This window comes from Mizuhopecten yessoensis, unplaced genomic scaffold (assembly GCF_002113885.1).
Source record: "Mizuhopecten yessoensis strain PY_sf001 unplaced genomic scaffold, ASM211388v2 scaffold6135_1, whole genome shotgun sequence".
NCBI lineage: Eukaryota > Metazoa > Mollusca > Bivalvia > Pectinida > Pectinidae > Mizuhopecten > Mizuhopecten yessoensis.
The window spans coordinates 2075621-2090362 of NW_018406397.1; the positions used below are offsets into that span (position 1 = coordinate 2075621).

Below are 14742 nucleotides of genomic sequence, written 5' to 3' on the forward strand. Positions count from 1 at the left end.
CCATATCTTAGTTCCAGAGAAAAAGGCGTTTAAATCAATATAGCCCAATTGCCCCCTTTTGGCCCCACCCCTCAGGCCCCTAGCGGGCCAGACCCACGGTTTATACAAAATTGGTTCCCCTTCACCAAAGGATGCTTCAGACTAAAATGGAACAAATCCTTTCATTCCTACAGAAGTAGAAGGATTTTAAAGAATTTACAATGTGCTCCCTATTGGCCCCTGCCCCTCAGGCCCCTCAGGGGCCAGACCCACTGTTTATACAGAATTGGTTCCCCTTCACCCAAGGATGCTTCAGACCAAATATGGAACAAATCCTTTCATTCCTACAGAAGAAGAAGGATTTTAAGGAATTTGCTATATTTCCCCTATTGGGCCCCGCCCCTCAGCCCCCAGGGGGGCCAGACCCACCATTTATACAAATTTGTTTCCCTTACCCTAAGGATGCTTCTGAAAATTTGGTCAAAATCTGCTCAGTCGACTAGTAGCGATTTTTAGGAAAAGTTGACAGATGACGGTCGCCGGACACCGCACCATAGCATAAGCTCACTTGCCCTTCGGTTTTTACAATTTTGATTACAAATATTTGAAGTTTCTAATCACAGTCAAATTTTAGTCCAATTCAGTTTTGGATATCAGGTTAATACAGTTTGAATCATTAAAACTCCTAAAAGGCAGAAATGTATTGATATTAAACCTTCATCTTTCTATGGCTTAAGGTTTTCAAATTGCATTTACTTGATATACAGATATCATTGCAGATTAATAGCATTCTAGATGCTAGCTATAGATGAAGCATAAGATAAAAAAGAAAAGATATGTGATGTGAACAGATTATGTTGTGCTCTTACTATATATATATATGGTAGGCATGTCATTAGATTTAGTAATTGTCTGATTATATATAGAGAAAGCAGAAAAATAGAAACCTCTCGGACATGATATATACATACACAGTGAATTAATATATCAAATGATGTAATACCAAAGTCTATCTATTTCGTAGATTTGAAATATTCGACGATTGGGCAGAGTTCGTTATTGTACATGTATCAGAACTGGAGTAAATATGTGTTTTATATAAAAAAAAAAAGTACAATTGTGCATGTATCAAGATAGGAAACCATTAGTTGTTGACCTTTCAGCTCTTAATTTGCTCTCTCAGCCTGGTACCGATACTAAATGGATCTCTTTTTGTAAAACACCTTAACGTTTATGGAGCTCTCATCTGATGTTGTGCACAATGAACGCCTATTATAGTGGGGATAAATTGCTAATTGCCACTTAAAATGTCTCTACTTCACCAAATAGATTGACAGACGATTGAACACATTAAACAGAACAGGAAATTCTGAGGGGAAAGGCTGTTGAAGTAGAGCAGGTATTTGTTGTATTAATTGAGCGGTGTGATGAATCATGCTACTCAGATCAATCAATGAAATAACAAATCTATGGTATAGTCTTCATACTCATTCTCATAAAAGGTCTCCCTAGGCCCTTTATTAAACACACCCTTGTCCAAATCACTTCTACACACAAACTAAAACAGGTCATTCATTTTTGCCAAGTAACATAAGTATAATATAGTATGCTTGCCTACAGTTTTCATTGATATTTTAATCAGGAATTATCCTGATAGACTTAATCAATAAATTTGTGATAAAAAGGTTAATGATGAAAATCTAACTCTAGTGTAATTTTTTTTTTGCCGTGTAACTTAAGTTTTCAAAAGTATAATATGATAATTTGATATCTTATATATTAAATTATAGTTTACATACAACGATGTAGTCAGCTCCTCTTGTGTTTTAGCTGTTATAATAATATAAGTTGTTTTGTATAGTTTATATCCAACTCATGACGTTTCCCTATTCAGTCAAGGGCTGTTTGGTTATTTATGTTAATGAAGGTATGGTAATTAGTAGATGAGAAATTGACCAATCACAGAGCAGTATATTGTCCCCTATATGGGTCTCCTAAATTGGTAGCAGCCCCCTTCATCCGGTGAGGCTGCAGTGAACCACGGTTGTTTATGTGTACCCACCCACCATCCCCAGCTACATGCCAAGTTCAAATCTTTCGTCGTTTACCTGTATTTAGCATGTACCATTCATACTTGCCTTTGGCAGGTATTATTGCTCTATTTTAGGTTGTTTGGGCTACTCACTTCAGGTAGGTTGTTAAATTTCTCGGTTAAATTCTGGCTTTAAATTCTAGGGGAATTTACCCCCAATCTCAACATAGTTTTACATTAGTGTGGGGATGCAGCTTCTCTTGTATCACAGGAGTCTAGCTGCTCTCATCATGGCTTCACTAGGGGTGTTCACAACCAGTCTAGTCGCTTCTCTGGAGACATTTTCAGAGTCTAGCTGCTCACTTCTCTGGGCTGTGTAGGTGATTCTCTGGAGACATTTTCAGAGTCTAGCTGCTCACTTCTCTGGGCGATGTGTAGGTGCTTCTCTGAAGACATTTTCAGAGTCTAGCTGCTCATGACCAATTCTACGGCCTGTGTGGGTGCTTCTCTGAAGACATTTTCAGAGTATAGCTGCTCACTTCTCTTGGCTGTGTAGGTAGTTCTCTGAATACATTTTCAGAGTCTAGCCGCTCACTTCTCTGGGCTGTGTATAGGTGCTTCTCTGGAGCCATTTTCAGAGTCTAGCCGCTCACTTCTCTGGGCTGGGTAGGTGCTTCTCGGGAGACATTTTCAGAGTCTAGTTGCTCACTTCTCTGGGCGATGTGTAGGTGCTTCTCTGGAGCCATTTTCAGAGTCTAGCCGCTCACTTCTCTGGGCTGGGTAGGTGCTTCTCGGGAGACATTTTCAGAGTCTAGCCGCTCACTTCTCTGGGCTGTGAAGGTGCTTCTCTGGAGACATTTTCAGAGTATAGCTGCTCACTTCTCTGGGATGTGTAGGTGCTTCTCTGGAGCCATTTTCAGAGTCTAGCCGCTCACTTCTCTGGGCTGTGAAGGTGCTTCTCTGGAGACATTTTCAGAGTCTAGCCGCTCACTTCTCTGGGCTGGGTAGGTGCTTCTCGGGAGACATTTTCAGAGTATAGCTGCTCACTTCTCTGGGAGATGTGTAGGTGCTTCTCTGGAGACATTTTCAGAGTCTAGCTACTCACTTCTCTGGGCTGTGAAGGTGCTTCTCTGGAGACATTTTCAGAGGCTAGCTGCTTCTCTCAATACCCCCGGAGTCTAGCTTATTAAAATATATTAGCATAAATGCAAGTTTAATATAGATATAAGATAGTAAAATTGTTGGAGTGAGTAGCCCCTGATGCGCCAAATGTATTACTTTTTGTAAATATGTTGCTAACAAGAGTAATAAACAGGTTAACTGTTTCTGGTGTGTTAGTTGTATATAAAATGCTTGCTTACAGTATTACATTGATAATCAGGAATCAACCTTTTACATTTTATCAATAAATTTGTGATAAAAGGGTTAATGAAAAAAATCATTTTATTGCAGTGTAAGTTAAGTTTTCAAAGTATTAAAGGCTAGCTAGCTTACAGTATTACAATGATATTTTAATCAAGAATTAATCTTATAGACTCTATCAATACATTTGTGATTACAACATTAATGATAAAAATATTCCTGTAGTAAAATTTTGAACCTGAAAAGGGTTTTATTAGATTGGATACTGTAATGACTTTCTGTGTCGAGTGTTCAGTACAAGTATACCGAGCCATCAGAGGGATATGACAGATCCAGTATCTTTATTGACCTAAATTGGTTGTGTTGACCAGACAGACGATGTCTGCCCACTCAACTGTCCACAGATCGCCATGAATTTTGTATCGAAAAAAGACGTCACAGCAAAGGATACTATATGCATATGCAAATAATGACATTTGACGCTGGATATTTTGACCACGGGGGCCATTCCAGTTCAAAGACTTATCGCTCGTAAAGTTTACTGGAGCAATATTGGAGGAAGTGGAGCAATATTGGAGAAAGTGGAGCAATATTGGAGGAAGTGGAATATCATCAACCAGAACTTGAACTTCTAGACTTGACCAGTCTAATCTAAAGACAGAGGAAATGGATGTTCAACGTTAATGCCTCACCACAAAACCTTTCAGTCAAGACACAATAAACGTCTAGATATCAAGCCTACGTTTAGTGTGTAGTGCCTCAGGAAAACAGACTGAGCAATCCACTGCTCTGAAGGTCTGACCATAATCTAGTCAACTCAGCCTACTGACTATGATGTTACGTTGTTGCAACAGGTGCTATTAGTTTTACACTTCAAATTGAAAATGTTTATTTCATTTTGCCACTTCACTTAGGCCAACATATTTAAATGTCCCCTTTTCCTTATTTCTTATCAGTTTTCTCTATAACCCAACTCTTTAAACTCTATAATGCCAGAATTTTGCTGGCCAAATGGTGCCAGTATAATGAGGACTTGCTTTACATTTCAGTTTATGCCAAAATGTCGCATTTGTTGGAATGTAATTACCATTGTTTTAAGACTGTATATCCTTGTTTGTGGGGAAAAAAATATCAAACTATATTAGTTTCCTTAAGAGTAATCACAGTGAGCATTCCATCAAAGACCTACATTCCTGACCAAGTCTTAACTTTTCTATCATTTTTTGTTATTAAAGGTCCAATTGTAACAAGAGACCTTGAGGGCCTGTATCATTCACCTATCGGTGCAATCATTGGAGACTATTATCACTAAAGTAATATTGCATATATTTCATCATTTCCAGCTCTGCCTCTCAGGGCCAGTGGGATAGGAGGAATGGGGCAATATCCTTGCTTTATTACACAAACATTCCATAGTGAGTAAAGGAAGCTTAATACCAACTCTGATTGAAATATATTCCAACTAGTTAGGAGTAGGCTTTATCTCATTCACCCCTGAAGACACTTTTGAACCCTTCCAATTCAAAAGGTTGGAATAGTTCATTACGAAACTTCAGGGGTCAATGAGTTAAGGACTTAAATGCCAGGGTTGCTTCATTTGAGTCTCAACCCTCAGTCCCAAGGGGAGATACACTTTAACTTAAAATACATGTACACCAATTGATTTCAATGTCTCAAAAGATGCTTCAAAGCAAAACTGGTTGAGATTTGCATATATGGTTATAATGATTAGCCAATATATCGGACCAGGGCTATGGGTCAAGACACAAAATCTAAACCTGGCAGTAAATGATTGTGTTTGTTTCTTCATGATAAGCAATTGTTATGGCTATACTCTAAGTAGGGATCTAAAGAGTTACCCTGATATGACCCAGGAACATAGTTCCCTGGGGCTAAGCTTAAGTTTGTTCATCCATTTATAGGGTTGCAATCTGAAACATTCATGATAGGTCCCAAGGACTATTTTAATTCCCAGAGACAGGGCCAAACCCATGAGTCAATCCATGTAGCATGAATGTATTTGTCTCTTCATGCCAACTATGTACGGTGTATATAATGGGGATCTGATATATTCATGAAGATAACTGTACATGAAAGTTTCCTCTGTTGGGACTTCACCCCTCTGGTCCCTAGGGGCCAGAATCTTCTTTTAACATTGAGTCCCCCTGGCTCATTGAGGAGGATTAAAATCCCTTTGGTAATGAAAAAGTAGAATCTAGAAGACTTCTTTCCATGTCCCCTTTCAGGTTTCATTTCTTTGCTTTGCGGAAGGAAGGTCAAATCCTATGTTTACACATTATCGGTCCTCTCGGCCCAAGGATGCTCCAGACCAAATTTGGTTCAAATTACTTTACATGAAGGAGTAGGGAATTTCATAATTTACCTTCATGTAGGCCACTCTCTGTTTATGCAATGTTGAGTCCACTTAGCTCGCCAATGATCCAGCCCAAATTTAGTCAAAATCTACACGGTCATTCTGAGCTAGTTGTGTTTCAAATTCAAAGTTGATAACAGATAGATGGACAACAGACACTGCACCATGGCACAAGCTCTCTTGTCCTTTTTTTATAAGTGATACACCAACTGTAATCCAAAACATAAAACAAGAGGCCAAATGGGCCTGCATCGCTCACCAGGTATAAATCTCACACCTGTAACCTTAAAAGTGATCTAAAATAAAGCTACAGGCAAATTAAGTCATTATGTTGAACAAATTTTATAGCCTTTCATCTCAGGATGCAACTTGAAAAGTATCAACATCCTGGGACCCATGGTTATTCAGAAGAGGTCGTTTAAAGATTTTAAACAAATTTGACCCCTGTGACCTTGAATATAAGTCAAAGTCATTCACTTTAACAAACATAGTAGTCCTTGATCCAAGCATGCTACTGACTAAATATCAACATCCTGAGCCTTTTGGTTATTCAGAACAAGTTCTTTGAATATTTTGAACATATTTGCTCCTTGTGACCTTGAATATGATTCAAGGTCATACATTTAAACAAACTTGGTAGCCCTTGATCCTAGTATGCTACTGACTAAATATCATCACCCTGGGCATTTTGGTTATTCAGAAGAAGTTGTTTAAAGTTTTTAACATATTTGACCCCTGTGACCTTGAATATGGGTGAAGGTCATTCATTTGAACAAACTTTGTAGCCCTTCATCTCAGCATGCTACTGGCCAAATATCATCACCCTGGGCATTTTGGTTATTCAGAAGAAGTTGTTTAAAGTTTTTAACATATTTGACCCCTGTGACCTTGAATATGGGTGAAGGTCATTCATTTGAACAAACTTTGTAGCCCTTCATCTCAGCATGCTACTGGCCAAATATCATCACCCTGGGCATTTTGGTTATTCAGAAGAAGTTGTTTAAAGTTTTTTTAAGACAATTGACCCCTGTCACCTTGAATATAATTGAAGGTCATTCATTTGAACAAACTTGGTAGCCCTTCACCCAAGCATGCTACTGGCCAAATATCATCTCCCTGGGCAGTTTGGTTATCGAGAAGAAGATGTTTGAAGTTTTTAACATATTTGACCCCAGTGACCTTGAAAATGGGTGAAGGTCATTAATTTTCTGGCCAAATATCATCACCCTAGGCCTTTCGGTTATTAAGAAGAAGCTGTTTAAAGTAAAATATTGACGCTGGACGCGTCACGGCATAAGCTCACTTGGCACTTCGTGCCAGGTGAGCTAATAAAGGGAAGAATCGATACTGATTTCAAATATCTCACAAATATTTATTAAGATTCTTTTACGCAAGGGATATTCATTATTGTTGCTTCATGAATTCCAATCCTCCTGGGATAGTTATTTTTAGGAAATTATCAAAAAAGGTGATTCAGAAAATCATCAGTCTGTGATCTCTATATAGAATTATTGATGTACCAAAAGATGGGGTAGATTGATTGATGTTAGTTTGTTACATTCCATTCAACAAACAAAAAAACAAAAACAACAGAACAAGGAACTCCATCTTTACATTTAGCTTAATGAATTCTCCAAGAAAAATCTTCAACAAAAAAATGTTAAGCTTCATATTTTCAACAGCTTGTGATACAGTTATATGGTTCTACACATTACCGCTTGAGAGTGAGCTTTCCATAATTTGTGGGAGTAATGGAGTCGCCACAGGAAATGTACCTGAGTTACCTTCAAAGGTGTGACGCATACAATACACTCATTTATCAACAGCTGTTGATGAGCAATCAATGCTGGAATTCATTATTGGCAATCGGCGGCATAAATCCAATCCATAATTAATATTACAGATGGTGTTATATGGTTAAAGGGGTTTGTTGCTCTTATGTTCGTACAAGTGTCAGCTGGTGATGGTGAAGCCTTCGAGGCAAATATGAATTTTGAAGCATCCACTTAGGCAAATACAAATTTGTAAATAAATACAATCAAAAAAATGTTCACTGTGCCATACCTTTCCCTTTTTTATAGTTAATATATGTCATATTATTATGAAATGAGCTTTATTCGTGAAACATTACAGAGCAACACTCCAAGCTGACATACAAAGAAAAGAAAATGTGTTATTCCAGCTATTGATGCATATTATATATCCCTCACAGCTGTGTCACCTATTCATTAAAGATTGAATACCTAAATCAATGAATGGAAAGTTACTATGGGATAATTCACTACATATTATGAGCATTTGATCATGTATCTTTCAAGTATTTTTTAATGCAACTGAAATCATTTCAAACATTAAAAAGAATTAATTGATTTTATTCAGATAATTCTTAATTGAATTTTATTTTGAGAATTTTTGTATATAATTCTATCTGACATAACTTTCAGCTACCATGATAACAATATGTTCATCAAAATAATTAATAGTCAGGTCTATAGAGTAATATTTTATTTTCAATTTTTTCTGGCCAGTTTCAGTACCTCAATTAACCTTACCGGGGGTAAATGGTTGTCCATTAGCTGATAAGTAATGAAATGCCAGGAATCAAACATACCATATCTTACTCAAGTCAAATTAAGCTCATGCTTTGATTTATTAAGCCCATCCTTTCATCTTGTATCTAGATTTTATGAATGGATTTTATGAAACAAGGTTTTTGTGCATATGTTTCTCTGCCTAGCATATGAAGTTAAATTGATGAATTTCATCCCCATGCCTGATCCTAGGATTATAACAGGTACCTTTGGCTGTGAGATGACACAGCTGTTAGCTGACACTCATACAGAAATACAACTTTGACAAGTATAGTAAAGACTTTTTATAATTTGATCTTAAATGTTTTCTTAAATAAGGTTTTGATCTTAAATGTTTTCTTAAATATGGTTTTGATCTTAAATGTTTTCTTGAATATGGTAACTATTTTAAGGAACAAAATCAAAAGAATGTAAGAAAATTTTAACAGAAAATTAATAATAATGTTGAAAAGTTATATAAATATGTTAGTTGAAAATTCAAAAGATATGTTATTCACTGGGTGTTTGCTAGATCAACAGATGTAATCCTCCACATGATCAGTCGACATAATAGCAGTGTTTACCATGCTTCAAACAACGGTGTCAATATAAATGCTACATTTACCCTGGTATGACGCAGACTGTACTGTGTCTATAAACACACAGCTGATGCCTCAGTGAGAGCGAGATTAGTGCTGCACACTGTAAGCTGCCTTTACCTGGTGATTTTTTTTGTATTTAAATCATGTTCACACCAGATGTGGCATATATTTCCATATTTTGAAAACCTGTGACAGGAGGCTTGATCTGTTATATTATATCACAGTAACACCCAGTGAATGACGGTGCCCCTTCAATTAAGAGTGATGGCTACAAAATCATACAGCAGAAATTCATATATTGAGGCTGTTAGTAGGTTGACAAACATATCTGAGCATATTCAAACTTGAGTGCAATATAGTGTCATTAAACACACAATCAAATATTAACAGATCAACAGGTCAGGAAACAAATCCATTTTGACTTAAGATATAAAAAAAAGCAATTTACTATGGAAGAGAGCCTGATTTTTTTTAACCTAACTTGAATTTTTTTTGATGGAAAGAAAAGTGCTTGTTACTTCTCATTTCTTAAATATCTTATCAAATCTCAAAGTGCGTGGGCATGACTCCACAGTGAAATACATCACTTCCTGTTGTCTGATCGATCAACAGTACAGAATGCACTGATAACACTCTGATAACACTCTGATAACACTCTGATACACTCTGATAACACTCTGATAACACTCTTATAAACACTCTGATAACACTCTGATAAACACTCTGATAACACTCTGATAACACACACCACTTTATCTTTGAGATCTTGATTCCATGAAATTAAGTGGCAACTAATCATGATTAATGTGGAAACTTCACAGCAGTAATATAATTATTCTACAAAATGTCTATATTTCATCACCCTACTTAATGAAATATGACTTGTACTCATTCATAAAGAACACATGGATATTGTTAAGGTTCAATAATAGATGACGTTTTTTCCTACAAAGGGAACATATAATAAGAAAAAATTGAGGATCAAAACAAAATTAATGAAATGCTTTATAAACAAGTGTGAGTGATGGACAACACAAATGTGTTATATATACTTACTTTCCAAGGAGAGAAGGACTAGGTTCATGGATGATTAGGCTGAGCACATGAAGTTAGTGGTTAGCAAACATATAAGGATGGCATGGCTGATATGCATAGGCATGAATTTCAGTTGTAGTTCAAACAAGTCTTTCTTTTTTCTCTTTGAAGAAATACTTTTGTTATGAATTCTCAGCTCATTAAAATGGTCTTTTTATCAAACTGTTTTTTTCATAAATAGCATTTACATATAAATCTTCAAAAATGAACTCCATAATTCAAGAAAAAGTTTGTTAACTCATTCACCCCTGAAATCTTATAATGAATTACTCCAGCCTTTGAATTGGAAGAGTTCAAATGTGTCTTCAGGGGAGAATAGGTTAATCCCAAAATAATCGTTTTAATATGGCACTTTCTTGAAATCATTGAAATGGATGTGCTTAGACTAATAAGGTTTAATTTACTGTTAGTTAATATATAGCACATACTTACCTGGTACACTAATTTTTATTTTTTGAATATTTCTAAGCAAACTTTTCAGGAAATTTTAATTAAGTAAGTTAACAGAAATGATCTCTGAAGAGAAAAGGTTTTAAGTGTTTGAACTTTGTACTGAAAGCAAGGTTAATTGAAATAACAAGCAGCAAATAAAATGTCAAGAAGTTACCTCCTTAAGCTGTGATAAGGAGACATAAGTCGACTACTCCTGAGAAAAAAAGGCCAATTTTGATCAGAACTAAACAAAATTATGTTTGCCTGTAAAACAAAATAAAGACAATTACCAGGGTAATACCAGGATAAACTGAATCATCTTCACCAGACCTGACAAAAAAGTTCATTGATAAATGGTAACAAGCAACCATCTATGCCACCAGTTGTACAATTATATATTTTTTGTCATGGTCAAACATTTTTTATGCATTAAAAAGCATTGTTAAAATCTCATTTAAATGGTGAAACTTCAAGAAGACTCGTAGACAAACAGACGCCCCATGATGTGGGATAACCATAGTTTTCCTTTTTTGCCAGGTTAAGATCAAATCAAATAAATATTCAAAATACAAATGAAGTAGGTAATCTGTAAAACTGCATTAAAAATCACATAACCTGTAAAACTACTAAAAAAATGAAATTGTGGCATTTGTTGTTTCATGCTAGCACTCGCTCCACTAAATCCCATAGGAAGACCAACAAAGAAAATGATACAATGAAGGGAGATCTTTATCATATATGCATGCCAAAATGCAATACAGTGTTAATGCTTCACCAGGGGAGCCACATTTCTGACGGATCACATGCTCGGTCTGCCACACCAATTACCACTACCCAAACCCTGTCTTACGATAGCTTCATGACAAACGATAATGTAATAGGCATAAGCAAGGCCAAAACAACTGGATGCGTGATTCTAGATAATTTTGTACAACTTTTGCTAAGCACAGATGACAAAAGAGGATATATGTATATATATATCTTTGTAGTTGATTAATGAGTTTTTTGTTCCAGAAAATTGTTCCTCACAATGCGTGTCTTTCCCAAAAAGCAATATGACATCCCTGATATATTGAAAACTTATACACATCAGGTAGTTTTGGCCATGGGTGAACTGTATAGTACATTTTGTGTATTATATGCTGTACCCAAATTAATCTGATTTTTTAAAAAGGATTTTTTTTTTCAAAGTAAATTAATGCACAATTTAAGTGTAAGAAATACCACATGTGTTCATTTTAGTCTGGCAAGGGACTTCCATCCTTAAAAATGAACTCTGCTCCCTACAGCAATTTCAAAGAGCCTATTCCTATAAGCCCTTCGAATCCCCTTCTTCATCCCTGCTTAAACATGAGGTTTAACATATCATTTCATTATGGTCCAATCAGAGTTGCAGACCGCCATTTCAAGGATGATGAAAAATGGCCATGACAACACCGGTTTTTACCGAAGCTTCCAGAAAAGCAAATCTGGATTGCCAATTGTATAAATCCCTTATTTAATGACCAAATTGAATTTATGTTTTGAAAGAGTTGTATCTGAAGCCTACATCTCTATCATATATCCTTATACAACCACTTGAGACATAGAAACACTTACCGATGTCTCCAATTCCGTCGTCCACTATTCCGCTTATTTCGATAGGACTTTTCCTTCATACTTTCTTGGTAGCGTTTCATCTTGACCCATTTCCTGCCCGCTATGTCATAGGTACACCAGAGGGATACAAATACGGTCAGCATGATCACCCAGTTACACACTATCAGCCCTGTAATATATATAACAATATCATCAACCCTGCAATATGTAAAATGAAACCAATTGCCTTGCAACATGCACAATATCAATACCATCAGCCTTACAATGTGCACAGCAATTTCATAAGCCCTGAAACATGCATAACAATTTTATACATATACCATCAGACTTGGAACATGCACAACAATTATATATACCATCACAGCATTTTTGAAAGACATAACATTTGGGGGTAAATTCAAGCATAAATCACAAATTCTGACCCCTTTATATAGCAAGCCTCTAACATTTTGAGGGTCAAAAGCCATTTTAGGGGTCATATACCCTATTGAGGTAAACTGAAACCCTACCATCAAACCTGAAACATGCATAACAAATTATAACATACCATTAGACTTAAAACATGCACAACAGTGTCACCAAAAGCCCTGAAACAGGTGTAACAATACTATAAGCCCTGACATAAGCATGTACAACAAGGTCAAAAGTACTAAAACAATCGTATGACAATACCATCAGCCCAGATAAATAAGATATTTTTTTATTTAGAGTCGGTGGGTATATAACTGAAACATGCACAGCTTTGTCATAAGCCCTAAAGCATTTATACAACAATGCTAAAAATCTTGAAACAACTGTATGACAACACAGCATGTACAACAATGTTAGAAGCCCTGATACATGTACAACAATGTCATAAGCCAAGAAACATGTGTAGCATATATCCACTAAAACCTACACTAACATGTGGTATAGCAAAACCATCAGCACTGCATGAAACAGCGTAAAACAGCTAAGAGCAAAAGAGTTTCAAAAGCCTTAGTTGTACAGTTAAGTTTATTCTGTGTGCCTGCCTGGTTTGTTTAAACAGAAAGATAGCATAACATGTATTTCAATATAACAACATTCTGATTCATGACGGTACTGGTACAAAAAACAAACAGTTTGTAGTTTATATGCTGTCACTTGCTATCTGACAGTTTTGGTACATGCAGAATAAAACAGCACAGAGTCATACCTGCAGTCCTTTTGTGCTATTTTGTACCAGATAAAAACAATAATACCACAACAGTACATGATTCTCCCACAAACATTATTGTGGAGGTCAGAATGATAGTATGGTGTAAACATGGATATCTACTAAATCTTATGCAACAAGAGGCCCAGAGGGCCTGTATCGCTCACCTGGATATTTAAGCAGTCATAGCAAAATATTAAATAAATATTTAACTGTACTACAAATATTTCCAAATATTGACTCTGTCTCTCAGCAACACCCTAACCTTATTGGGTCCCATTCTCCTGTCCCCATTGGGATGGGGGCATGGTTTCTACAACATTGAATCATGTTTGGCCAAGGATACTCTATATCAAATTAGATAAAGATAAAGCTATAGGATGAAGTAGGTAAAGGTCATTTTCATTCGCAAACTTTGTTGGGCTCCATCTAAGGAAGCTACTTGTTAAATATCACTACTCAATGTCTTCCACTTTTTCAAAAGAAGCCGTTTGCAGTTTTTGCTATATTTGACCCCAGTGACCTTGAAAGTAGGTTGAGGTAATTTTCAATAGCCAACTTTGTCGGGCTCCATCTGTGACAGTTGCCAGCCAAATATTATTATTCTATGCCTTAAGATTATTCAGAAGAAGTAATTTGAAGTGTTTGACATATTTGGCCCCAGTCATCTTGAAAGTAGGTTGAGGTCATTTTCATTCGCAAACATTGTCGGGCTCAATCCAAAGAAGCAACCAGTGAAATAATATGATTCTATGCATTTTGATTTTTCAGAAAAAGTCGTTTGATAAGTTTGACATATTTGACCCCCTTGTTCTCAAACTTTGTTGGTCTCTAACCAACAAAGATAGCATCCAAATATCATGACTCTAGGCCTGTCCATTCTTCAGAAGAAGTCATTCACAGGAAAAGTTGACAGACACCAGACGGACGGACGACAGACGTCGCACCATGGCATAAAATCAGAAGCCCTTCGGGCACGTGAGCTAATAATATTGGAAACTGAATTTGCATTTGCACCAGGTATGGTGATAACAAATTTGAAGCAATTAAAGTCAAATTCTCACAAGAGATAGACGACAGGAATACATGTCAAATACTTAGTGTTAGTTTAAAACTTAAGTCGGGATTAAATGGAAAATCCAACCATCAAGTAAAATTTCTGAAGCTTTGACCTTGACCTTGAATGTATTACCTAAACCTCAAGTTTTCTCTAGAGTCCCTTGTTACTGTATTCAAACTAGGACACCGTCCAAGTAATTAGGTGTCAATAAAACTAGTTTGGTGACTTCTGTCTACAACAGGAAAGCCTGACATTTAGAATCCAGTGAGTCTTATGGGAGATTACTGGAATAGCTTAGGTTGTTGATCCTACTCTTGTTTGATTAAGAAAACCGCTATTGATTTTGATTTGATGGTAAACTTTCTTTTTTGCACATGCTACACATAAAAAATGTCTATAATTTTATTGTCTGCCTTCAGTAAATAGCAGAACCTTCAGATGCTCATGTCCTTGGAGACCA

General features: G+C 36.3%; 1 protein-coding gene across 4 annotated transcripts in view; it reads right to left on the reverse strand.

The window, feature by feature from the left end:
* LOC110451579 (sn1-specific diacylglycerol lipase alpha-like) overlaps positions 1-14742 on the reverse strand; it is an 80670-nt gene that overhangs the window by 44932 nt on the left and 20996 nt on the right. The window contains exons 4-5 of one of the 4 annotated variants that reach the window (XM_021499682.1): positions 12046-12214; positions 9976-10014 (exon numbers count right to left, since the gene is read on the reverse strand). In XM_021499682.1, the coding sequence (XP_021355357.1) occupies positions 9976-10014; positions 12046-12214 (208 nt within the window). Of the gene's footprint in view, positions 1-9975; positions 10015-10621; positions 10711-12045; positions 12215-14742 lie in introns of those variants that run through there. The other 3 variants (XM_021499681.1, XM_021499684.1, XM_021499683.1) reach the window with 3 other exon arrangements.